The sequence below is a fragment of the Odocoileus virginianus genome, unplaced genomic scaffold (assembly GCF_023699985.2).
Source record: "Odocoileus virginianus isolate 20LAN1187 ecotype Illinois unplaced genomic scaffold, Ovbor_1.2 Unplaced_Scaffold_1, whole genome shotgun sequence".
Lineage (NCBI taxonomy): Eukaryota > Metazoa > Chordata > Mammalia > Artiodactyla > Cervidae > Odocoileus > Odocoileus virginianus.
The window spans coordinates 2,790,681-2,818,152 of NW_027224263.1; the positions used below are offsets into that span (position 1 = coordinate 2,790,681).

Consider the following 27,472-nt stretch of genomic DNA (forward strand, 5'->3'; position numbering starts at 1 on the left):
GTATCCCCTTATGCTATCTTTTCTTCAAAATACTTATCACCACCCCATACATTGTATATGTGTCTCACTTATTAAAATGTAAGCTTCATGAAAGCAGGGGTTTTGTTCTATTCACTGCCATTCACAGGCTACACTGAGCCCTCAAGAAGCACATACATGTTTATTCACTCATTCCACAGAAAATTAGCCTCTAGTTTCTTCAGAAACTTTATTATAATTCAAATAAGAATCAAAAGGGGGTTGTGAATTTCATACTTTTAAACGATACAAGAACTGATGTAGCACATAATGGGTTTGAGTTAGACAACACATGTTGAAAGAAATATAAGAAAAATGGTGAAAATAAAGAGAAGCAATCAATATAGTACTCAATAATTTTAAATTTCAATAAGTTATATTCAGTCAAGTTACTTATTATTAATACAATGTCTTCTTTAAGATTCTGAAGGCCCACTACTAACAGTAATGTTAATCTACAGATGAGCTTTATTTTATATGCTATCATTTATTTTATTTTTATTTTTTATATGCTATCATTTAAAACATCAGTTTTGAAGACACAAACATCGGCATGCTTTAAAACTACTACTAAACAGCCTTAGGTAACTTTAGGGATAACTTGGTTTTAGTGATAGGCACAAAGAACTCAAATTCAATGAAGCTTTTGTTCTAAGGCTAGTCTAAGTTTTATGAAAGCTTGGTTGCATTATTGAGTTTCTCATTAAAATAAGAGAAAAATACAAAGCTGAGTATGAAAAGTAATCTTTTGAACTACTTAGAACCAACTTCCTAGAAGTGATGCCTAAAAAGGTAACTAAAAGGATATGAAACTTGTTTCCCTGGTGGCTTCCCTGGTGGCTCAGATGGTAAAGAATCCACCTGCAATGCAGGAGATCCAGGTTTGATCCCTGGGTCAGGAAGATCCCCTGGAGGAGGGCATGGCAACCCACTCCAGTATTCTTGCCTGGAGAATTCCATGGACAGAGAAGCCTGGCAGGCTACAATCTATGGGGTTACAAAGAGTCGGACATGACTGAGCGACTAACACTATTAAAACTTGTTCAAATTAACTGTATCTACTCCAATGATACATTACAGCTCAGGTACACAGAGGTCCCTGAAATAAGGCCAAATTTGAATTTCAAGGGAATAACTCAAGTATTGATCGGGCTCCAAAATCTTTTATTTTGTATTACTTTCCCTGCTTACCTAGGTCCTATTCCAGAAACACTGACAACAATGACACAAAGCAGGCATATTATTTCAATTGCACACAAGCAAATAAAGCATACATATTTTTTAAATGCTGCATCAGAGGTTTCCCAGTTTTGGAAACACCTAAGCATTATCTAGTACCACAAGTTATAGAGAACAATAGGCAATCACACAGTTTCCTATAAAAAGGAAAAACTGCCAACAAGTGAAAAAGATTAGAGGAGACAATTTTTGTCATGGCATTTTATCAGAATTACCTAGGACATTATGAAATGTGACCTGAAGGTGGCAGCAAATGTCAGTTATTTTAGCCAGTGATAATTGTCAAATCACCCCAAAACAATTATTTTGCATTCTTATCAATACCTTGCACTTATATTTAAAACATGAACAGGCCTGCTGTGAACAGTGCATGATCTCAGGCAGATTTAGCTGAGACCAATCAAAACTATTTTATACTTTTTTTGCCTTAGTCTCTGAAATTAGGGCTTCTTTGGTGGCTCAAAAGTTCAAGAATGGGAGACCCAGGTTCTATCCCTGGGTTGGGAAGACCCCCTGGAGAAGGGAATGGCTACCCACTCCAGTATTCTTGCCTAGAGAATTCCATGGACAGAGGAGCCTGGTGGGCTACAGTCCATGGGGTCACAAAGAATCAGACACAACTGAGTGACTAACACTTTCAGTTTCTGAAGTTACAATCTGAAGCAAAAGATTAGTAAAATAAATCTTTTGTGGCACAGACAAGCTCTTGAGTTATACAGACTTAACTCATGATTACTGTTCATTAACCAAATCATGAATTGTTCAGTTTCATGCCCATTCCAAACACAGGAAAGTTATGTAGATGTATTAGATCCTAGAATATTATTCCATTTTCCAGCCTGAAAAACTTTCCTTATTATTGCTTTCACACAGTTAAATATTCAATGATGAATTATTCAAGTCACATTCTAGTCCATTAGTACTTTGAGAGTGACTAACAGCCTATTGGGGCTTCCCTGGTGGCTCAGCCTATTGACTGAAGTTGTTTTTAAAATACTACATTTAGATACAAGTGCTCAGGGCTGGTGCACTGGGAAGACCCAGAGGGATGGGATGGGGAGGGAAGTGGGAAGGGGGATCAGGATGGGGAACACATGTAAATCCAAGGCTGATTCATGTCAATGTATGGCAAAAACCACTATAATACTGTAAAGTAATTAGCCTCCAACTAATAAAAATAAATGAAAATAAATAAATAAATTTAAAAAAAAGAAATTCAATGGCTAAGGATTCATACTAATAAAATAATTACATAAGAAAATAAATTGACTGGGAGGCAAGAACAGGTGGGGGTCTATTTGTTTAACAGTAGAGGGAAAAAGTCTAACAAGTAGATACTCCTATACTGAATACTATTTAGGTAAAAAAAATGGTAATGCAATTCTATATCTACTGACTTAGAAGAAAGTAGATGACATTGATACATTAAGTATATATACCATATGTAATGTCACCACCCAAAGGTAAGTACTATCAAGTGATTTTTGCTTCTTCCTTTAAATTTTCTGTATTGTCCAGTAGTTTAGAATGAATATAGGTAACCTATCCTTAGAAAAATGATATTTTCATTTTTTGGAGGGACAGCAACAGGTTAAACTAGGTTAAGAGCTTCCAATTAAGCATGAAGAGTACAGTTTATACAGGTTCCTCTGGAAAATAAACAGTTTGAAAATAATTTTTTATATTAAAAAGGTATTAACCTCACAGGAAAAAAAAACAGAAATGCGAGAAAGAGGACAGTAGGTGAGAGGACTCAACAAAATCTTAGAAGACCAAAAGCAAATGGGCTAAAAAGCTAATTGTTGACATTGAAGGACACTGACAGAGGCAAACCGACTTCCCGAGCCCACAGACAGAAGCTACAGGGGCCAAAGAAAGAGATGAGAGGCACACTGAAAACAGGAGGGCTGACCCCCGCCTCTTTAGAGGACAGTTCTCACTCTGCTCTTCCCCAACCAGGCTGGAGACAGGTGTGTGTGTGCTAAGTTGCTTCAGTCATGTCCAATTCTTTGTGACCCTATGGACTGTAGCCTGCCAGGCTCCTCTGTCCATGGGATTCTCCAGGCAAGAATACTGGAGTGGGTTGCCATGCCTTCCTCCAGGGGATCTTCCCAACCCAGGGATCAAACCTGCATCTCTTATGTCTCCTGCATTGGCAAATGGGTTCTTTACCACTAGTGCCACCTGGGAAGCCCCAACTGAACTAGAGACTCTGGACTCAAGGACACCAGGTACAGTAGAGGGAGGGAATAAAGCTGAAAACCTAAGAATTCAGTGAGGGGAAGATCTATGTACCCCAACCCCAGCCCCAAGTCCCTTTTGTGGCTGCCAGAAAACTGACACTTAGGTTAATATCACTCCAGGGAAGAGAGTGGAGAAGTCTTCTTTGCAGAAACAGTATTACCCAAGACATTAACATTTGAGTAACTTTTCGTGAAGCCCAGTAAGTTTTCCAAATAGCTTTATAGTACCTCATTCTCAAATATGAATGGACAAAGGTCAGCAGATGTATGTGAGGCTAACCAAAGCAAGCAGAAAGTGGAACTTGGAGGAAACAGAAACAGTAACAGGAGAAGAAAACTTCATAGAAGTTATCCTCAGAGGATGACTGCACCCATGAAAGAGCAACTGGAGCTACTAAAAGGACACTGAGAAAGCAGGAAAGAGCTCTTGAAAATTTAAGTTCTGTTATTAGAAGCTGGAAATTCAATAGACTGAAGCAATGATAAAGTTGAGGGATCTGCCAGAATATAAAACAAAACGGAAGAGACAGAATACAAAAGAAAAAATAGATATGAAAATAAGAGGATGAATGTAGAAGGTCAACAGTCATATAAAAGTAATCCCAGATAAAAACGTGAACCCAAAACTTAAAGGAGGGAAAGACTATGAAAGAAAAGCAAACACACAACAAAAGGTAAATGGGTATTTCCCAGAAACAAAGAGCAGAGATTTCTAGATTAAAAGGGCCCACACCAAGTAAGTATACACAATAGTAAATGATAAAAGATTCACACCAGGGCACATGTGAAAGTCGCTCAGCCGTGTCTGACTCTTTGCAACCCCATGGACTATACAGTCCATGGAATTCTCCAGGCCAGAATACTGGAGTGGGTAGCCTTTCCCTTCTTCAGGGGATCTTCCCAACCCAGGAATCAAACTGAGGTCTCCTGCATTGCAGGCGGATTCTTTACCAACCAAGCTATCAGGGAAGCCCAATGAGAACAAAGACAGACCATTCCAAACACAGGCTAGATGACCACTTAGCAGGGATGCTGTGACATTCAATAAAGAACTAGATAGGTTACTTCACCATATAACATTTAAAGATCCTTTCAACAAGAAAATTCATTATATATAATTTAAGAGTCAGGTTTTTTAAAAAAAAACATGTATTTTATTATCAAAACAAAACAAATAGACATCTTGAAAAGCCTAATGCATAGGACCTCATTAAATAACTTTTGAGGACTTCAGAAGACAAAAAATTTCTTACTTACTGGTATTTGCAGCTTCTCTAATCTCTTTCAGTATTTCAGCTTCCATGGCAGGGTTATTGCAGATATCAACCCAAGTTCCTTCTACCCCTTTCTGTTGTGCCAAAAGTGTCAACCTTTGCTGATTAGGAACCACAAAACTTATCACATAGGACTGGTCACTAAAAATTTAGATAACAAAACAGAACAGAAATTAAAATATAAATTCAACAAAAATAGTACACGTAAGTCCAAATACATATTTCTCTTGTTACAAGTTCATTAAGAAGTAATAAAGCCCAGAGTACTGCCATAAACACAGACATATAGATAGACCAATGGAATAGAATACAGTCCAGAATAAATCCTTGCATATATGGTTAAATGATCTTCAACAAGAGCACCATGACCACTCAATGGGGAAAGGACAGTCTCTAACACAAATGGTGCTGAAAGAATTGGATATCCACATACAAAGGAATGAAGCTGCATCTGTTTCTTATAGCACATAGGGAAATTAACTCAAAATAGATTAAAGACCTAAACATGTAGGAGTTAAAATAATAAAACACCTTGAAGAAAACAAGGGGAAAGATTTATGACATTAGATTTGGCAATGATTTCTTAGATATGATACCAAAAGCACAGGCAAAAAAGAAAAATAGATGAAGAGTACAACAAAAATAAAAAATTTTCTGTGTATCAAAGGTTACAAGAGTATAAAAAGGCAATCTATGGAACTGGACAAACTATTTGCAAATGATATGTCTGATAAGGGGTTAATATCTAGCATGTATAAAGAATTCATACAACTCAATAACAACAAAATAATTCTATTAAAAAATGGGCAAAGACCTGAAACCATAAAACTCCTAGAGGAAAACAAAGGTGGAAGCTTTTTGACATAGGTGTGGTAATAGTTTTTTTAATTAGACACCAAAAGCAAAGACAACAAAATCAAACAAGTAGGAGCATATAAAATTAAAAAGCTTCTGCACAGCAAAGGAAGCCATCAGTGAAATGAAAAGGCCACCTACAAAATGGGAGAAAAGCAATTGAAAATCATATCTGATACAGGGCTAATATCCAAAATACATAAAGAATTCATGTAACTCAATAGAAAAAAATATTCAGTTAAAATAGGTATGGGAATCTGAACAGACATTTCTCCAAAGAAGACATACAGGTCAGATGGCCAACATGTACATGAAAAGGTGCTCAATACCAGGGAAATGCAAATCAAAACCACAATAAGATATCACCTCATACCTGTTAGAATGGCTATTATCAAAAAGCCAAGAAATAACAAGTTTGGGGGAGGATGTGAAGAAAAAGGAACACTTGTGCACTGCTGATGGAAATGCAAATTGGTGCAGGCACTACAGAAAACAGTATGGAGGCTCCTCAAAAAATTAAAAATGGAACTATCATATGATCCAGTAATCTAACTTCTGGGTATATATCCAAAGGAAATGAAAACAGGATATCAAAGAGATAGCTGGTCCATGTTCACAGCTGCATAGTCCATGTAGTGGACTGCATGCATTAGTCCATAATAGCCAAGATACAGAAACAAATGTCTATCAGTGGATGAACAGATAAAGATGTGGTGTATATGTATAATGGAATATTACTAAGCCATGAGAAAGAAAGAGATTCTGCCATTTGACTGCACTAGATACCTTGAATAAACAGAATCACATGGTGCTTATCTTTTTGTAACTGGCTTATTTCACTTAGAATTCCCCTCAAGGTTCATCTATACTGTAGTATGTATCAGAATTTCCTTCCTTATTATGGCTGAATAATATTCTAGCCAGTCACAAAAAGATAAGCATTGTATGATTCTATTTATTTAAGGTATCTAGAGTAGTCAAATTCACAGAAACAGAAAGGAGAATGTTGGTGGACAGGGGGTGGGGAGGATGGGGGGAAGGAGGAAATGTGGAGTTGTTTAATGGACATTGAGTTTCATTTTTGCACAATGAAAAGTTCTGGAGATTGGTTGTACAACAATGTAAGTATACTTAACGCTAGTGAACTGTATTAAGAAAGCCTATTATACAGAGTGAAGTAAGCCAGAAAGAAAAACACCAATACAGTATACTAACGCATATATATGGAATTTAGAAAGATGGTAACAATAACCCTGTATGCGAGACAGCAAGAGAGACACAGATGTATTGAACAGTCTTTTGGACTCTGTGGGAGAGGTGAGGGCAGGATGATATGGGAGAATGGTATTGAAACATGTAAATTATCATATGTGAAACAAATCACCACTCCAGGTTCGATGCATGAGACAGGATGCTCGAGGCTGGTGCACTGGGATGACCCAGAGGGATGGGATGGGGAGGGAGGTGGGAGGGGGTTTCAGAATGGGGAACACATGTACACCCATGGCGGATTCAGGTCAATGTATGGCAAAACCAATACAATGTTGTAAAGTAAAATAAATAAATAATTTAAATAATAAAAAAAAGAATGGTTAAGATGGTGAACTTAGGTTTTGTGTTTTTATAATTAAATTTTTTAAAGGGAGTAATAAAGTCTAGAAAAATAAACCATATTAACATATAAAGAAAGAAAATGGTTCAGTCTCTCAGGCTTTTTATTTAGAAAACTTACACTAGCTGTGTTACCTTCCTAGGAAAATTACTTATGCTAAGTTTCAGTTGTTATGGATGTTAAATCAAATAACTGTTGTGGCATAGCAAGACATTGTAGGTGATCCATAAATGGTTAAAATGTCTGGATTATCTCAAATGACCTTTAAGCTGTTGAATTCAAGAACTTTCATAAAATGTATAACATTCCCCAACTCTAAAAGTTTAATGTTTTCCTTATGATTATATCAATATTTTCCCCATTATCCTGTTACTGTAAGTATATGAAACAAATGCAACTTTAGAATTACCTTTTGGCAAAAGCACAGATGTTATCAATAAGTGGACAGTTCTTTAGTGCAGCTTCTACTTTCCCAAGAGACACATATTCTCCTGCTTGTAACTTCACCAGATCTTTCTTACGGTCTGTAAGTCATGAAGCATGTTAGCTTACCACAGTACAGGTATGTACAATTTTGATTTCTTTTCCATCCCATTGCCTTAACCCTTTAGTTATAAAGATACTTTTAAAATCCTGTTATATAGAATGCCTGCTCACACATATCAGTTAAAAAGAAAACGCCTACTTAAAGAAGTACTGGCTAAAATGTTACATCCCACACCAAAAGTTTTTCTTTTTCAATCTTTTATTGTTAAAATGACTGTGCTCTAATAACATGCTGGCACACGATGGCACAGCATGGCTAATCATCAGGTTGTCTTACATCCCTACTCATAGGCTGGGAACCCACTCTACATGCCAACAGAGCCAATCTTTGATTCTAGCACAATTAAGGATCAAGGGGAAAAAGGCAATGAGGAGGTTACTGGTTCTAAATCAAGCCATGCTTCCTGGAAATTTCCCTGGCAGATCAAACTTCTAGGCAAAGAACCAGATTTTTTCAGGAAATCTCTGATTCTATTCAGGTCACATATGGGTCCAGAGACAGATTTAAATGGACCACTGTAGGTATGACTGAGGAAATTTTATGGCTTGAAAAGAGCCTGAATGAGACCCAATACTGTGATCGGTATTAGCTAGTCAAATTTTTAACTTTTGCCTGATTAAAGTGAGTAGTGTGAGGGCTATTTTGGAGTAGCTTTGAACTTCAAAGTCTATTCTAGTAGGCTCAATAAAGGCAGTGCCAAGCCAATTGACATTCTCAGAATAGATTAACGTTGAGAATTGAGATGTGTTGGCCAAAAAGTTCGTTCTAAGAGTCTAGGCTAGTTAGAGTCATATAAGTGGCCACTAGGGAAAATAATGTGTCCATAATGCCTCTTGGGTGGGGAGGAAAATGGTGAGGAAGCCCTAGAATAGAGTATGTTGCAGTACATGGTTATATGGAACCAAATGTAGTTGACAAAAAAAAGGAAAAAACCCACAAAGAAACAACCAAAAATTCCTGTTCTGAGCAATTTTTGTTTTCTCATTATCAACTGCTATCTTCCTGCTTTTCAACATGGTATTTAAAAAGAAACGGTTGTTTGCTCATAGAGCACCAACAATAATGCACATAATTAAAAAGTCACATAGGAGGAACACTTTCAGAAACTTCAAACTTATGTCTGCCCACTCTAATGTTGGTTCTGCTACCACTTACTAAGGTGAAGGCACTGCCCTGCTCTAAGCATTTTATACATACAAATTCATTTCATCCTAACAAACCCCTACCAGGTCAATGTTGCTGTCCCTATTTCACAGATGGAGAAGCACAGACATTAATTAAATAACATGTCTAAAGTTTAAACCAATAGAACCATCATCAATGTTATTAATGACTTGACCAATATTACCTTTCATAGTTGCTGAAGTTGCAAAAACTACAGACAAGCACAAAAAGAGAACACACTGACCGATAATCTGTAAACACCCATCGGGATGGAATTCTCCAATATCACCAGTGCAAAACCACCTTTGGCCATTTTCATCCACAGAATAATCCTCAGCCGTTTTCTCCTCATTTTTAAAATATCCCATGGAGATATTCTTTCCACCAATTACGATTTCACCTCTGGGGTTTGGCTTGTCATGAATTGTATAACCGCCTGGAGGTCATAAAAGCTATTTAGTTACTGTTTCAAAACAAAATTTACTTGCATTAATTCTTAAAGATCCTTTGCTAATATTTTTCTACTGGTCAAATTTTACTTCACTCTACAGGAGCATATTAGTTAGTACTTACTGAGATTTGCGTGAGGATAGAGGGTGACTGTGACTGCAGAAGTACCAACCCATTTGAAAATTTCACACTTAGAACATCATTAGAGTTTAGGGTTCACAGACGTCTACTAAAATAAAATCACCCCCAAGTAGGATAATACTTGAAGCTGTTATAAATAAATTATTAATATGTTGATATAAAATGTGTTTCAGATATATTGTTTTAATCAAAGAGAGCAGTTTGAGAGTAAGTGCTCTCAAAGGCAACATCATGAAGTAACAAAGTGTTAGTCGCTCAGTCATGTCCAACTCTGCAACCCCATGGACTGTAGCCTGCCAGACTCCTCTGTCCATGGAGTTCTCCAGGCAAGAATACTGGAGTGGGTAGCCATTCCCTTCTCCAGGGGATCTTCCTGACCCAGGGGTCGAACCTGGGTCTCCTGCATTGCAGGCAGATTCTTTACCATCTGAGCCACCAGGGAAGCTATGAAGTGAGACGGAAACATTATTTTCTTCACTTTGACTCTGGCCAGTCATGGCTTTAAAAGTGAAAGCACCGAAATCATTGACAATGAGTACTGAAACATTTTATCACACTCATTACTTGTTTATTACTGAACAAAGCTTACTCTAAGGAAAATACACAAAAATTCGAATTGATAAACTGAGATTCTGGTTAGATTTTAGGTCATAAAAGAATTAAAAGCAGAGTTCTTCCCAGCTGTTAGCTACTCTTATAAATTTAAAACAATTCAATATTTCAATATGACAAAACTCACTGTATGTAAAGCATGAACATCATTCGTATCATATAAGGCAAAGATTCTTTCATAGCAAGGAAAACTCCAAACATGGACCCACTCCCCACAAAACTGACCTTAAAGCCCAGTACAAGAAAAATCAGAAAATAAAAATTAAAGGCAAAATTATTCTTACCAAGTTTTATAATATACCATGTTTCTCTGATTCAACTGCTTAATAAATAACCCACTGAATACAGCAATTTTGATGCTCATGCCCAGTGTAACATAGACACACAGCCCCTATATTTTTTCAATTTCATTCTAAAGCTGGAAAGGCACTACCATGGGAGAATGGAGGAAGACTTATTTTCAACATGTAAAACACCTGGGAATGAAACTGGCTTTTCAACATGGTATTTAAAAAGAAATGGTTGTTTGCTCATAGAGCACCAACAATAATGCACATATAATTAAAAGTCACATAGGAGGAACACTTCTAGAAACTTCAAACTTATGTCAGACAAAGCCCATTCATTTTCTTGGGTTTGAACAACCTAAGGGATATGTACAACAAGATAACTGGTCCTTTAAAATTTCAGTCTATGGCTCCATCCTAAGGTGAATACTCCCTTTTCAAAAGTTAAGCTTTGATTTTTTTTAAACAGACAATAATATTGTACTATATCCATCAAACTTGCTTAGAGACTAAAATTTAATTATCCCATCCACTAAAAAGAAAAGGCAATTATGTAATGTAATAGAAATGCTGAATGTCATTACAGCAACAATCATATTACAATATAAAAAGGTATCAAAATAACATGTTGTATGTCTTAAGTTTACATATTATATACCAAATACAGTAAATTAAAAATAGAAGGAAATCTTAAACTTTTTAATTACTCTTCATCTGGCATGGCTAGGTTGTTAATTATTTTGCAGTTAATGAATATACGTAATGTTTTTTCACAATTTCATCACAGAAGACTGCGTTACTTTTGCCTTCAGCTGATTTACAGAAAAGGATTATCACTAATGTCTGTAAAGCACAGGTCTCCTCTAAGTGGTTCACCTTCTACAGTTACTTATAAAAATTAAACTATACAAAGCTAGACAGTGGATTCTCAACTATAAAAATGTTTGCTGGGGTGAAGAGCTAAGAAGTTGGAAGCGTGTGTGTGTGATTAGTCACTGTAACCCCTGAAAATCTGGGGTTTTTCAGCCCAAATCTACTCAGCAGTAAACTCGAGATTCAAAGGATAGGACATTTATCCTTCTCTGAACCCAGGAAATGCCCCATTAAGAACGTTTTCCTCTTTACCATCCATCAAGTAGTCCCAAGTTCAGAATCTTCATGCCTAGTTTCTAGAGATTTTCTTTTTCTATTGGAAACCTAATGATGTTACTGAAGAAAAAGCACAAAAAACAAGCAACAGCAAAGACTCACTTGCTACCACTGACCACCTAACACTTTTAAAAAATGGAAGTCTAGACGCTCATGGTGATTTTCAGCATATCTAGAAACACTAGAGTTTGTCATAAAATGCTTACCTTCCTGCCAGTCTTTCAGCTTAATTTCACAACAAATAAGAGGGGCCCCAACTCTGCCAGTGGTATAGTCAGTAACTATAAGGGAAGAGTAACAAGGATATTAATTAGTGCAAGACATTTCACTGATATATTGTCCTTTTGTAGTATGTGATTGTTGCATGCATTAATCAAGTATTTATGGACAACTTATTATGTACCTTAGCATTACATTAAACACTGTGAGGAAAACACAGTAAAGGTAAGGACACCCTGCCCTCACCAAGCTTACAAACTACCTGGAGAGAAAAGCACATCAAATAGTAAACTGCATGGTTCTGAAGGTGAGCACACTAGCACCTTGGAGGCTATAGAAAGGTCAACATAAAATGAAATGGCTGGGAAAGATTTAATTGAAGAGCTGCACATGAGAAGATGGCTGGGACCAGACAGCAAAAGGGGCATTCCAAGAGAAGGGAACAGAAAATACAAGAGAGAGTAAGAAGATTGGCTTGTCTGGAGAAAAGAACCCAGGTGTATATACAGGTGGGAAATAATGATGAATAGGTACAATGGTGCCAGGATAGAGATGTTTGAAATCTAGGTTCACCAGGTATGAAGCAGTGTTTGAGGTGGACATGTCTAACAGAAGAATACAGAATGAATCAGAAGTGATATAATAGAAGCAGACACAGCAGTTGAAAGGCTGTTACTTCAGGACATGGTAAAGTAATAAAAGGTGAGATGCCAAAGGTGGAAGCCAGGGGAGGGAGCAATCCAATGAAAAAAATGGGGAGATCGGGTGAAATTTAAAGATATTAAAAATAAACAATCCAATGACTTCAAAGCTAATGCCCTGAATGGTTTTATCACCGACTCGATGGACATGAGTTTGAGCAAGCTCCGGGAGTTGGTGATAGACAGGGAAGCCTGGCGTGCTGCAGTCCATGGGGTCGCAAAGAATCAGACATGACTGAGCAACTGAACTGAATAACACTGCCATACACAATGTTGCAATGGACAGATGTTTTGGACAATGGCATTGACTTTGGACAGGAGTTTAAAGTGAAAGCGAGATAACAAAAAAGAATTGCTCTACTCCATTGTTTCACAACCCAGGGATACTTGGCAACAACTAAAGATATAATTCATTGTCACATCATCTGGCGGCTATGTAGCAGGCTAAACATCCTACAACATGCAGGAGCAGTCCCAACAATAAAGAATTATCTGGTTCAAAATCTCAACAGTGCTTAAGTTGAGAAACCCTGCTGTAGGCTGTTGAAAACAACAGAAAAAAAAGCAAACAAGAAGTCAGGATAGGAACATAGATTCAAGAGGGAGCACAAAAGTGTAAAAGCAGAAACTAACAATGTCATAAAGCAACTCTACTCCAATAATAATTAATTAAAAAAAGAAAGCTAGGAGAGAAAAAAAGTGATACCGAATCCAAGAGCACAGTGCTCTGAGGAAGTGATCATTTTAGAGAGAGATTACAAGACCAGGGTGACAGAACTTTGAGGACTGACAATGTGTCATAAATATTTATGAGGCTTACAAATAAAGGGTACACATGGCTCAATTAGAAGTTTCTAAAACTAAAATATGTAGATTTGCACTGAATCTAATATTACTTAAGAGGTATAAAGTCACCACAGTTCCCAACAGCAATTATAATTATATAATTATTTGCCATGTTAAAAATGCTGATGTTCAAACACATTATAAAGCAACTATACTTCAATAAATTTTAATTAAAAAAAAACTTACCTTCAGTAACTGTCCCAGCACCACACGTTTCTGTTAATCCATAACCCTGACCAACTGGGCAGCAGAAGCAGACATTCATAAATCGCTGTGTCTGCGGAGACAGGGGTGCTCCACCAGACAGCATCATACGGACATTCCCTCCCAGCAGAGCCTTCACTTTTTTAAACAGTATCCTTGATAAAAAGGGGTGACAAATTATTTTTAAAAATCTTTTATTGGAAGATAATTGCTTTACAATATTGTGCTGGTTTCTGCCATACATCAACATGAATCAGCCACAGGTATACATATGTCCCCTCCCCTCTTGAACCTCCCTCCCATCTCCCACCCCATCCCACCCCTCTAGGTTATCACAGAGCACTGGGTTGAGCTCTCTGTGTCACACCGCAAATTCCCGCTGGATATCTATATTTTAATGTATGCATAGATTATTCTTGGTGACGCACTAATTCATAGCCTCTGGAAAAGATGTCTCAACTTTGGTTGAACATCTAGATTTTGGGACCATTGTGATAATGAGAGGTGATCAAAGCAACAACTAGTAACACCTTAAAAAATGCTAGAAAAACTCTGAAAAATTCAAAAAGAAAACTGTATGGTGTTGGGAAACTGCTTTGACACACAGTAAATGAAAGAAAAGGATGATGTCAAATGAAAAAACGTAAAGTTATCTTTGGAACATTTTGTCATCTATCTTATTTCCCTTCCAATGAAAAATACTTCCTCATCTTGACTCCCCAGCACTACACTTAAAATAACCATTATATTCATATGCTTAATATGCTATTTTATGAATACAATAAATCAGAAACCTTCACACAAAATAAATATTGAAAATCACTTTTTTAGTTAGATCACTTTTTTCTCAACTATCTTGAGAAAAAGTCTACTCTAGTTTTTCTTCATGAGACCAAATTTTATAATTAAATCTTACATATGTATGCCAATTATTAAAATTTGTTAAACTGCCAAGATTAGAGTTCAAGGTCCTCTGCTTGCTATATAAGCAACAAAGCTTAGACGTTAAGAGAGAAATTCAATGTTATGATCATGGTGGCGATGCTCAAACTAAATTAACTTGTCATTTACTTATTCATCGTCCAGATATTAAAACACAAAAAGATTTAAAGGCTCAAACTACAGAGTCTGTGAAATATACTCACAGATTGCAAAGTGGTGCATCATATCCCTTTTTGATCTGTTCCAATTTGTAATCATACCCTATCTTGAACAGAGTTTTCTGAATATAATTCATCTCTTGGACTTTGCTCATAACATTCTTATAAATTCTATCCATGATTTCCTGAAAGGTAAGCAACATATTAAATAATATGAAAAGAACTACACGAACACAGATAGCCTTTAGTTGAAAATACTTTATTTACAAAATCTTAATAGTCTTTAGCATTATGGAAATATTTACTTTATTAAAGAATTAATTTCACTAACTTGTTTACTATTTCAAAAACACTAAGAGCAAGTATAGGGGTTTCTTCAGTTCTATACACTAACTTTATCTAAAATTTCTTACAAGAATTTCCTGGTGGTCCAGGGGTTAGGACTCAGTGCTTTCACTGCCATGGCCCTGGGTTCAATCCCTGCTTGGGGAACTAAGATCCTGTGAGCCACGTGGTGTGGCCAATTAATAAATATATTGAATGGAAGTGTTTTAAACATTGACTAAATTGGTGCTTTTGAACTGTGGTGTTGGAAAAGACTCTTGAGAGCCCCTGGACTGCAAGGAGATCAAACCAGTCAATCCTAAAGGAAATCAGTCCTGAATATTCATTGGAGGGATTGATGCTGAAGCTGAAGTCCCAATACTTTGGCCACCTGATGCAAAGAACTGACTCACTGGAAAAAACCTGATGCTGGGAAAGACTGAAAGCAGGAGGAGAAGGGGACGACAGAGGATGAGATGGTTGGACGGCATCACCAACTCAATGGACATGAGTTTGAGCAAGCTCCAGGAGTTGGTGATAGACAGGGAGGCCTGGCGTGCTGCAGTCCATGGAGTCACAGAGATAGGACTGAGCGACTGAACTGACTTGAACTGAAAGTATAAATAATTCATCCCCATGTCACATAAAGTAACTTTAAAAAATTTCTTTTCTTTTAAATATATTCACTTGTTCTCAAATAGCACCAAAACATCCAACAATGTTGAATATAATCCTAATGTTGTTCTTACTATTACCTTGTGACTCTTACAGCCTGGCAGAGAGTTTTACAGCTTCTTAAAATGATTTCCTTATACACGAGGCATTCCTATTTCATCTTAATAGAAGCTAAGTTAACAACAACAACAAAAGGATTCTTGCTCACAGCTCTTTGGAAAATTAGAAGTAGTTCAAGGTTTGGGATATACTAACTACCAAGCTAATACATAGAAAACAGAAAACAAACAAAACCAACCAACCAGTAAAGGCCCCAACTATCACTATATCACTAGATGATGTTTCTTTGGCATTACTTAGCACAAATCAACAAGAATTATTACATAAAGCATACATATTTATACCTAGTTTCAAATATTTAAAATAGCTAGTAATGTAAATTCAGTTGTGCTACATGAATAACTCTATGGATGGCTCTTTCAATGCTAGAACAGAGTCATTCTCAAATGAGGACAGCAGAATCAGCCCTTACATTATGTTCCGTGAAATAAGTCAGACAGAAAAAGCCAACTACTGCATGATCTCATTTATATGTGAAACATAAGAAAGCCAAACTCATAGCAACAGAGAAACTGGTGGTTGCCTGTGTCTAGGCGGAGGGAAATGGGAAAATGTTGGTCAAAGGGTATAGACTTCTAGTTGAATAAGTCTAGAGATCTAATGTACACCATGATGACTGTGATCAATAAGCCTGTACTGTATCCTTGAAAGTTGGTAAAATCTTAAATGTTCTCTTCATAACACACAAACAGTAACTATGTGAGGTGATAAATGTTTTAATTAACATTGTGGTAATCATTTTGCAATACATCTGTATATCCAATCATCACATTGTAGACCTTAAACTGACACAATGCTGTATGTCAATTGTATCTCAATAAAGCTGGAGAGGGAGGGTAGCGTAGCAACTCAAGTATGGTACAATGTTGTTTCTCTCCATTTCCCCAAAAAGAATCACTATTGGATAAACTGAAATCCTTGTTTATATCTGTGATTGAGAAATCCCAAAGACTCTCTAAAAGGGTTTTAACATCCTATAACTATTTCTCTTAAGAAAGTGTATGGTTGCTTCCATGTCCTGGCTATTATAAACAGTGCTGCGATGAACATTGGGGTGCACGTGTCTCTTTCAGATCTGGTTTCCTTGGTGTTATTACTCAGTCATTAAAAAGAATTCATTTGAATCAGTTCTAATGAGATGGATGAAACTGGAGCCCATTATACAGAGCAAAGTAAGCCAGAAAGATAAAGACCATTACAGTATACTAACACATATATATGGACTTTAGAAAGATGGTAACGATAACCCTATATGCAAAACAGAAAAAGAGACTCAGATGTATAGATCAGACTTGTGGACTCTGGGAGAAGGTGAGGGTGGGATGTTTCAAGAGAACAGCATTGAAACATGTATATTATCTAGGGTGAAACAGATCACCAGCCCAGGTTGGGTGCACGAGACAAGTGCTCGGGCCTGGTGCACTGGGAAGACCCAGAGGGATCGGGTGGAGAGGGAGGTGGGAGGGGGGACTGGGATGGGGAATACATGTAAATCCATGGCTAATTCATTTCAATGTATGACAAAAACTACTGTAATGATGTAAAGTAATTAGCCTCCAACTAATAAAAATAAATGGAAAAAAAAAATAAAAAAAAATTAAAAAAAAAGAAAGTGTATGGTATGCAAACAACAATCCATGTAGTACAAGTACATCTAAAACTAATATAATACTATACCTTAACTATATTTCAATCTAAACCCCCACTGAGGGAAATAAATTGTATCATGTGTATTCTACCAATAAATCATGTACAAGTCATTTTTTAAAAAAATATATTGGGTGGAAAAGAGCATATGGGAGTGAGACAGATGTGTGAGAACTACTTCCAACACTAGATACCAATCACAGATACAGAAAGGCCTTAATGAGTAAAGAACACAACACAGTTGTAACACGCTGGCAGGGTTTATTATTAGCACATTCAGTCACCCTTTAACTCGACCTAATAATATTACATGACATTCAATACAGTCATTACTTATAAGTAGTGATTTACTGTGAATTCTTATCATGTATGTGAATATTACAATACTAAATGTATCTTTTATTCTAACTCAGGAAATAAACAGAAAATAGAGTCTATCAGAAACAGTTCTCAATAAAAAGATTTTTTAAAGGTTTATTTATAGAAGAGTGGAAGGAGCTAAGGGAACCTAAAGCATCAGTGAACTAGCAACATAGGAGATGGTTTACTATCTCCAGGTCTGAAGAACTGAGAGGAGAGAAGTATTACTGGAATCTGATGGAGGACTGTTGCCATGGGAAAGACCTGGTTAGAGCCAATAGGAAAGAGACTGTCCAATGAGCACCTGGCAACAACTGCCAAAAATGGCAGCTTAGCAGAGAAGAGGCAAAGTCAGTAAATAGGCAGACCTCTCTCTCCGTCCTCTGATCTCTCATGAGCACCAACAAGTGGCCAAGCCCCACCAGAAATCAGAACGCATGCAAATCCTCCTGGAGTCAGCCTCCCAAGATACAAAGTAAAGAATGAAAAACAGGTAATTAAGAGATACACAGCATATCAGCTAACTCTTGCTTATCTTTCAGGCCTAAATTCAGACATTATTTCCTAGACTACTCGGTCCTTCCCCCTCCCTAATTTTGTCCTCTGATACTGTTTCCTAAGAACTCCTGGGTAATAAACCCAACATACTGTTTCCCAAAGACAATCCTAAATAGACACCCACAGTGGTTAAGAAGTCTCTGCCATCACAGTTCAAGTTTTAATTACCACCTATGGGCTCTGTGACCTTTGGCAAGTTTTTTTTTTCCTTTATAAAAGGACCCACCTAGCAGAGTTTTAGGGAGGATTAAGTGAGATGATCCATCTAAACCAGCTTAGCACAGTGTCTGGAACATAGTTAAGTACTGTGAAACCTATTATCAGCATTTTATTATGCTTTCTTTTTTTCTTTTCATTTATTTTTATTAGTTGGAGGCTAATTACTTCACAACATTTCAGTGGGTTTTATCATACATTGACATGAATCAGCCATGGAGTTACATGTATTCCCCATCCCGATCCCCCCTCCCACCTCCCTCTCCACCCAATCCCTCTGGGTCTTCCCAGTGCACCAGGCCCGAGCACTTGTCTCATGCATCCCACTTGGGCTGGTGATCTGTTTCACTATAGATAATATACATGCTGTTCTTTTGAAACATCCCACCCTCGCCTTCTCCCACAGAGTCCAAAAGTCTGTTCTGTACATCTGTGTCTCTTTTTCTGTTTTGCATATAGGGTTATCATTACCCCTAAATTCCATATATATGTGTTAGTATGCTGTAATGTTCTTTATCTTTCTGGCTTACTTCACTCTGTATAATGGGCTCCAGTTTCATCCATCTCATTAGAACTGATTCAAATGAATTCTTTTTAACGGCTGAGTAATATTCCATGGTGTATATGTACCACAGCTTCCTTATCCATTCGTCTGCTGATGGGCATCTAGGTTGCTTCCATGTCCTGGCTATTATAAACAGTGCTGTGATGAACATTGGGGTGCACATGTCTCTTTCAGATCTGGTTTCCTCAGTGTGTATGCCCAGAAGTGGTATTGCTGGGTCATATGGCAGTTCTATTTCCAGTTTTTTAAGAAATCTCCACACTGTTTTCCATAGTGGCTGTACTAGTTTGCATTCCCACCAACAGTGTAAGAGGATTCCCTTTTCTCCACACCCTCTCCAGCATTTATTGCTTGTAGACTTTTGGATAGCAGCCATCCTGACTGGCGTGTAATGGTACCTCATTGTGGTTTTGATTTGCATTTCTCTGATAATGAGTGATTTTGAGCATCTTTTCATGTGTTTGTTAGCCATCTGTATGTCTTCCTTGGAGAAATGTCTGTTTAGTTCTTTGGCCCATTTTTTGATTGGGTCATTTATTTTCCTGGAATTGAGCTTCAGGAGTTGCTTGTATATTTTTGAGATTAATCCTTTGTCTGCTGCTTCATTTGCTATTATTTTCTCCCAATCTGAAGGCTGTCTTTTCACCTTGCTTATAGTTTCCTTTGTTGTGCAAAAGCTTTTAAGTTTCATTAGGTCCCATTTGTTTATTTTTGCTTTTATTTCCAATATTCTGGGAGGTGGGTCATAGAGGATCCTGCTGTGATTTATGTCGGAGAGTGTTTTGCCTATGTTCTCCTCTAGGAGGTTTATCGTTTCTGGTCTTACATTTAGATCTTTAATCCATTTTGGGTTTATTTTTATATATGGTGTTAGAAAGTGTTCTAGTTTCATTCTTTTACAACTGGTTGACCAGTTTTCCCAGCAACACTTGTTAAAGAGGTTTTTTTTTTTTTTTTTCCATTGTATATCCTTGCCTCCTTTGTCGAAGATAAGGTGTCCGTAGGTATGTGGATTTATCTCTGGGCTTTCTATTCTGTTCCATTGATCTATATTTCTGTCTTTGTGCCAGTACCATACTGTCTTGATGACTGTGGCTTTGTAGTAGAGCCTGAAGTCAGGCAAGTTGATTCCTCCAGTTCCATTCTTCTTTCTCAAGGTTACTTTGGCTATTCGAGGTTTTTTGTATTTCCATACAAATTGTGAAATTATTTGTTCTAGTTCTGTGAAAAATACCGTTGGTAGCTTGATAGAGATTGCATTGAATCTATAGATTGCTTTGGGTAGTATAGTCATTTTGACAATATTGATTCTTCCAATCCATGAACACGGTATGTTTCTCCATCTGTTTGTGTCCTCTTTGATTTCTTTCATCAGTGTTTTATAGTTTTCTATGTATAGGTCTTTTGTTTCTTTAGGTAGATATACTCCTAAGTATTTTATTCTTTTTGTTGCAATGGTGAATTTGGTATTGTTTCCTTAATTTCTCTTTCTCTTTTCTCATTGTTAGTGTATAGGAATGCAAGGGATTTCTGTGTGTTAATTTTATATCCTGCCACTTTACTATATTCATTGATTAGCTCTAGTAATTTTCTGGTAGAGTCTTTAGGGTTTTCTATGTAGAGGATCATGTCATCTGCAAACAGCAAGAGTTTCACTTCTTCTTTTCCTATCTGGATTCCTTTTACTTCTTTTTCTGCTCTGATTGCTGTGGCCAACACTTCCAAAACTATGTTGAATAGTAGTGGTGAGAGTGGGCACCCTTGTCTTGTTCCTGATTTCAGGGGAAATGCTTTCAATTTTGCACCATTGAGGGTGATGCTTGCTGTGGGTTTGTCATATATAGCTTTTATTATGTTGAGGTATGTTCCTTCTATTCCTGCTTTCTGGAGAGTTTTAATCATAAATGGATGTTGAATTTTGTCAAAGGCTTTCTCTGCATCTACTGAGATAATCATATGGTTTTTATCTTTCAATTTGTTAATGTGGTGTATTACATTGATTGATTTGCAGATATTAAAGAATCCTTGCATTCCTGGGATAAAGCCCACTTGGTCATGGTGTATGATTTTTTTAATATGTTGTTGGATTCTGTTTGCTAGAATTTTGTTAAGGATTTTTGCATTTATGTTCATCAGTGATATTGGCCTGTAGTTTTCTTTTTTTGTGGCATCTTTGTCTGGTTTTGGAATTAGGGTGATGGTGGCCTCATAGAATGAGTTTGAAAGTTTACCTTCTTCTGCAATTTTCTGGAAGAGTTTGAGTAAGACAGGTGTTAGCTCTTCTCTAAATTTTTGGTAGAATTCAGCTGTGAAGCCATCTGGTCCTGGGCTTTTGTTTGCTGGAAGATTTCTGATTACAGTTTCGATTTCCTTGCTTGTGATGGCTCTGTTAAGATCTTCTATTTCTTCCTGGTTCAGTTTTGGAAAGTTATACTTTTCTAAGAATTTGTCCATTTCATCCAAGTTGTCCATTTTATTGGCATAGAGCTGCTGGTAGTAGTCTCTTATGATCCTTTGTATTTCTGTATTTTCTGTTGTGGTCTCTCCATTTTCATTTCTAATTTTGTTAATTTGATTCTTTCTCTGTTTCTTAATGAGTCTTGCTAATGGTTTGTCAATTTTGTTTATTTTTTCAAAAAACCAGCTTTTAGCTTTGTTGATTTTTGCTATGGTCTCTTTTGTTTCTTTTGCATTTATTTCTGCCCTAATTTTTTTTTATTTATTTTATTAGTTGGAGGCTAATTACTTTACAATATTGTAGTGGTTTTTGTCATACATTGACATGAATCAGCCATGGATATACATGTATTCCCCATCCCGATCCCCCCTCCCACCTCCCTCTCCACCCGATCCCTCTGGGTCTTCCCAGTGCACCAGGTCTGAGCACTTGTCTCATGCATCCAACCTGGGCTGGTGATCTGTTTCACCCTAGATAATATACATGTTTCGATGCTGTTCTCTTGAAACATCCCACCCTCGCCTTCTCCCACAGAGTCCAAAAGTCTGTCTGACCCAGCAATACCACTTCTGGGCATACACACCGAGGAAACCAGATCTGAAAGAGACATGTGCACCCCAATGTTCATCGCAGCACTGTTTATCATAGCCAGGACATGGAAGCAACCTAGATGCCCATCAGCAGACGAATGGATAAGGAAGCTGTGGTACATATACATCATGGAATATTACTCAGCCATTAAAAAGAATTCATTTGAATCAGTTCTAATGAGATGGATGAAACTAGAGCCCATTATACAGAGTGAAGTAAGCCAGAAAGATAAAGACCATTACAGTATACTAACACATATATATGGAATTTAGAAAGATGGTAACGATAACCCTATATGCCCTAATTTTTAAGATTTCTTTCCTTCTACTAACCCTGGGGTTCTTCATTTCTTCCTTCTCTAATTGCTTTAGATGTAGAGTTAGGTTATTTATTTGGCTTTTTCTTGTTTCTTGATGTAAGCCTGTAATGCTATGAACCTTCCCCTTAGCACTACTTTTACAGTGTCTCATAGGTTTTGGGTTGTTGTGTTTTCATTTTCATTCATTTCTATGCATATTTTGATTTCTTTTTTGATTTCTTCTATGATTTGTTGTTATTCAGAAGCGTGTTATTTAGCCTCCATATGTTTGAATTTTTAACAATTTTTTTCCTGTAACTGAGATCTAATCTTACTGCACTGTGGTCAGAAAAGATGACTGGAATGATTTCAATTTTTTTGAATTTTCCAAGACCAGATTTATGGCCCAGGATGTGATCTATTCTGGAGAAGGTTCTGTGTGCACTTGAGAAAAAGGTGAAGTTGATTGTTTTGGGGTGAAATGTCCTATAGATATCAATTAGGTCTAGCTGGTCCATTGTGTCATTTAAGGTTTGTGTTTCCTTGTTCATTTTCTGTTTAGTTGATCTATCCATAGTTGTGAGTGGGGTATTAAAGTCTCCCACTATTATTGTGTTACTGTTAATTTCCTCTTTCATACTCGTTAGCATTTGCCAATACATATTGTGGTGCTCCTATGTTGGGTGCATATATATTTATAATTGTTATGTCTTCTTCTTGGATTGATCCTTTGATCATTATGTAGTGTCCTTCTTTGTCTCTTTTTACAGCCTTTATTTGAAAGTCTATTTTATCTGATATGAGTATTGCGACTCCTGCTTTCTTTTGGTCTCCGTTTGCGTGGAATATTTTTTCCCAGCCCTTCACTTTTAGTCTGTATGTGTCCCTTGTTCTGAGGTGGGTCTCTTGTAGACAGCATATATTAGGGGTCTTTCTTTTGTATCCATTCAGCCAGTCTTTGTCTTTGGTTGGGGCATTCAACCCATTTACACTTAAGGTAATTATTGATAGGTGTGGTCCCGTTGCCATTTACTTTGTTGTTTTGGGTTCACGTTTATACACTTTCTGCACTTCCTGTCTCTAGAGAAGATCCTTTAGCATTTGTTGAAGAGCTGGTTTGGTGGTGCTGAATTCTCTCAGCTTTTGCTTGTCTGTAAAGCTTTTGAATTCTCCTTCATATCTGAATGAGATCCTTGCTGGGTACAGTAATCTGGGTTGTAGGTTATTCTCTTTCATTACTTTAAGTATGTCCTGCCATTCCCTTCTGGCCTGGAGGGTTTCTATTGATAGATCAGCTGTTATCCTTATGGGAATCCCTTTGTGTGTTTGTTGTTTCTCCCTTGCTGCTTTTAATATTTATTCTTTGTGTTTGATCTTTGTTAATTTGATTAATATGTGTCTTGGGGTGTTTCGCCTTGGGTTTATCCTGTTTGGGACTCTCTGGGTTTCTTGGACTTGGGTGGCTATTTCCTTCCCCATTTTAGGGAAGTTTTCAGCTATTATCTCCTTGAGTATTTTCTCATGGCCTTTCTTTTTGTCTTCTTCTTCTGGGACTCCTATGATTTGAATGTTGGGGCATTTCACATTGTCCCAGAGGTCCCTGAGGTTGTCCTCATTTCTTTTCTTTTTTCTTTTTTCCTCTCTGCTTCATTTATTTCCACCATTTTATCTTCTACCTCACTTATCCTATCTTCTGTCTCCATTATTCTACTCTTGGTTCCCTCCAGAGTGTTTTTATCTCATTTATTGCATTATTCATTTTTAATTGACTCTTTATTTCTTCTAGGTCTTTACTAAACATTTCTTGCATCTTTTCAATCTTTGTCTCCAGGCTATTTATCTGTAACTCCATTTTGTTTTCAAGATTTTGGATCATTTTTATTATCATTATTCTAAATTCTTTTTCAGGTAGATTCCCTATTTCCTCCTCTTTTGTTTGACTTGGTGGGCATTTTTCATGTTCCTTTACCTGTTGGGTATTTCTCTGCCTTTTCATCTTGTTTAGATTGCTGTGTCTGGAGTGGGCTTTCTGTATTCTGGAGGTCTGAGGTTCCTTTTTATTGTGGAGGTTTTACCCAGTGGGTGGGGTTGGACAATTGGCTTGTCAAGGTTTCCTGGTTAGGGAAGCTTGTGTCAGTGTTCTGGTGCGTGGAACTTGATTTCTTTTCTCTGGAATGCAATGGAGTACCCAGTAATGAGTTTTGAGATGGGTCTATGTGTTAGGTGTGACCTTGGGCAGCCTGTATGTTGACGTTCAGGGCTATGTTCCTGTGTTGCTGGAGAATTTGCGTGGTATGTCTTGCTCTAAAACTTATTGGCTCTTGGGTGGTGGTTGGTTTCAGTGTAGGTATGGAGGCTTTTGGACGGTCTCTTATTACTTAAAGTTCCATGTAGTCAGGAGTTTTCTGGTGTTCTCAGGTTTTGGGCTTAAGTCTCCTGCCTCTGGATTTCAGTTTTATTCTTCCAGTAGTCTCAAGACTTCTTCAACCATACACTATAACACTTCTAGGTTAATGGCGAAAAGATTCTCCCCCATTAGGGACACCCAGAGAGGTTCAGAGAGTTACATGAAGAAGAGGAGAGGGAGGAGGGAGATAGAGCAGAGCAGGAGGAGAAAAAGGGGGACTCGAGGAGAGAGACAGATCTACGCAGTTGTCTGTTCCCAGAGTGTTCTCTGTAGCCCAGACACCCACAAAGATTCACAGAATTGGATTGGGAAGAGAAGGGGAAAGGAGGAAATAGAGGTGTTCTGAGGTAGAAAATGGAGAGTCAAGATTGGGAGAGAATAATCAACACACTCCTGAATAAAAATGGGAACTGAATCTTGGATTCTTAAATGTCCACAATTTATATCATATACTGAAAAACAAAGATTAAAAATCTAGAGTAGAGGTTAGACTCTTAAAAATACTATATTAAAAACAAAAACCAAAAACACAAAAAAATTTTAGAAATATATATGAAGTTCGGTTTAAAAATAGGGCTTCTCTTTTTTTTTTTTGTAAGGTTATAGTTTAAAAATAGGGCTTCTCTTTTTTTTTTGGTAAGGTTATAGTGTAATGAAAATGAAAATTAAGGAGTAGTAGAGGAGTAATAGAGGACTTTAAAAGGAAATAAGAGAAAAAGAAAAATAGAAAATAGAAGAGAAAAAGGAAAAACACAAAAAAAAAAATTTTTTCCTAATTAAAAAAATCGTAAAAATCTATGAAAATGAAAGTTAAGGAGTAATGGGGGAGTAATAGGGAATTTTAAAAGAAAATAAAAGAGAAAAAAAAAAAAAAATTTTTTTTTTTTTTTTACTTAAAAAAAAAAAAAGGTAAAAATATATCTAGGAATTTCTCTGGAGCTGTTGCGGTCAGTGTGGGTTCGGTTCAGTTTCAGATAGCTCCTCGTTCCAGCTTACACTTCTCGATATCTACAGGCCCCTTCCGGTGTAGTCGGTGTTACCTACAGGGATTTTAATCTGTTGCACCGGTCCCTTCTGAAGCGGTTCCCTTTGTTTGGCTTCTGTTTGCTGGTCTCTTCAGTGCCTAATTTCCGCCCTGACACAGGCGGGCGGAGGTGGTCTCTTATTCAGGTTGCTAGTTCCGTCGCGCTGCGGGGAGGGGCTGGTGCTGCTTTCCCCTCTACGCTGCTCAGGCTCCCGGCTGTTCTATATGGAGCGTGCCCTGCGCTGCGCGCGGTTCCAGCCCTCGGGTGTTCCACAAAAGCCCGGAACAAAAAGCTGCGCCTGCTTTTTGTGCCTTCCCCGTCAGAGCGGCTCAGGCAGCCAGGGGCTTGACGGGCGCACTCTCCCCGGGTGCGGCGCGCCTTCTGCCCTCCGCGTCCCCAGCCCCAGTCCCCGCCCGCGCCGGTCGGGTGCCTGTGCGCCCTGTGTCTCGCCGCGACCCTCCCGGCGGATGTCGACCATCCAGAATCTCAGGAGGTCTTTGATTAGAAACTGGAGGCCTGTTTGCAGTGCGGTAGGGGCTGCGGTCCTTGGGGCCGAGCCTGCCCCTTTCCCCTCCCCCCTGCCTCCAGTCTCCGGCGGGGCTGGGCCGGTCCGCAGCCTGCGAGCTCTTCTCTGGACTTGCTCGGTCCCTTTGTTCTGCGAACGGCCGGCAGTGTGTTCGGGCCGGTTAATTTTCTCTCTCTCTTTTGCTGTCCCACAGTTTTAAGTTGGTAACTCACAAAAGCTCCCTCCGATTGTCCTCAGGGCACTCAGGCCCGGTCCTTACCCTAAGCAATGCCGCCCGCTCCTCTCCGTTCCGCCCCCACTTGCTGGTGGCGGATGCGGGTGTCTGGGGTACTTTTCTGCTGGGAGTTGCTTTTAGGCACGTAATCTGTGGGTTTTATTTATTGTTCCCCTCCCAGTCAGGTTGCCCTCCGAGATTCAAAAACTTCCCCCAGACCCGCCAGTGCAAGACTCCCTTCCCGGGACGGATCTCCGTCCTTAGCTCTTTTGTCTTTTTATCTTTTATGTTTTGTCCTACCTCCTTTCGAAGACAATGGGTTGCTTTTCTGGGCGCCTGATGAACTCAGCTAGCGATCAGAAGTTGTTTTGTGAAGTTTGCTCTGCATTCGGTTATTCTTTTGATGAATTTGTAGGAAAGAAAGTGGTCTCCCCATCCTATTCCTCCGCCATCTTGGCTCCTCCCCCCTTATTATGCTTTTAATCAGAAGCCTCTCCTTTCAGTTTGTAACTTGCTGAATTCTACAGCACCTCTAAATAAAACAGCAAATGCTACTCTGATCTAATACTTTGGTTATTTTGGTAATTTAAAGGTAAAAAAAATTATCTTCCATCTGTAATTCTTAGAAAAACTTGGACTGAACACTTCATTATCTAATCACATATGCATCTAATCCATATGCAAAAATAATTCTTTGAAAGATAATAGGATAAGATGTAAAGTCTGATCATAATACAAGCAGTAGTGATACTCCCACTGGAGTTTCTGAAGCCTAAAGTGCTAGAATATATTTGACTATACACGTTAGAAACATTGTCAGGTTTCAT

At 37.9% G+C, this 27,472-nt stretch overlaps 1 protein-coding gene across 3 annotated transcripts in view; it reads right to left on the reverse strand.

Annotated features, from left to right (window-relative positions):
- Nucleotides 1–27,472, reverse strand: part of ACSL4 (acyl-CoA synthetase long chain family member 4) — a 77,627-nt gene that overhangs the window by 3,590 nt on the left and 46,565 nt on the right. For all 3 annotated transcript variants that reach the window (XM_020886678.2, XM_020886681.2, XM_020886679.2), the window contains exons 10-15: nucleotides 14,707–14,846; nucleotides 13,544–13,716; nucleotides 11,798–11,872; nucleotides 9,197–9,388; nucleotides 7,651–7,765; nucleotides 4,758–4,915 (exon numbers count right to left, since the gene is read on the reverse strand). In XM_020886678.2, coding sequence (XP_020742337.2) covers nucleotides 4,758–4,915; nucleotides 7,651–7,765; nucleotides 9,197–9,388; nucleotides 11,798–11,872; nucleotides 13,544–13,716; nucleotides 14,707–14,846 — 853 coding nt within the window. The remainder of the gene's footprint in view (nucleotides 1–4,757; nucleotides 4,916–7,650; nucleotides 7,766–9,196; nucleotides 9,389–11,797; nucleotides 11,873–13,543; nucleotides 13,717–14,706; nucleotides 14,847–27,472) is intronic.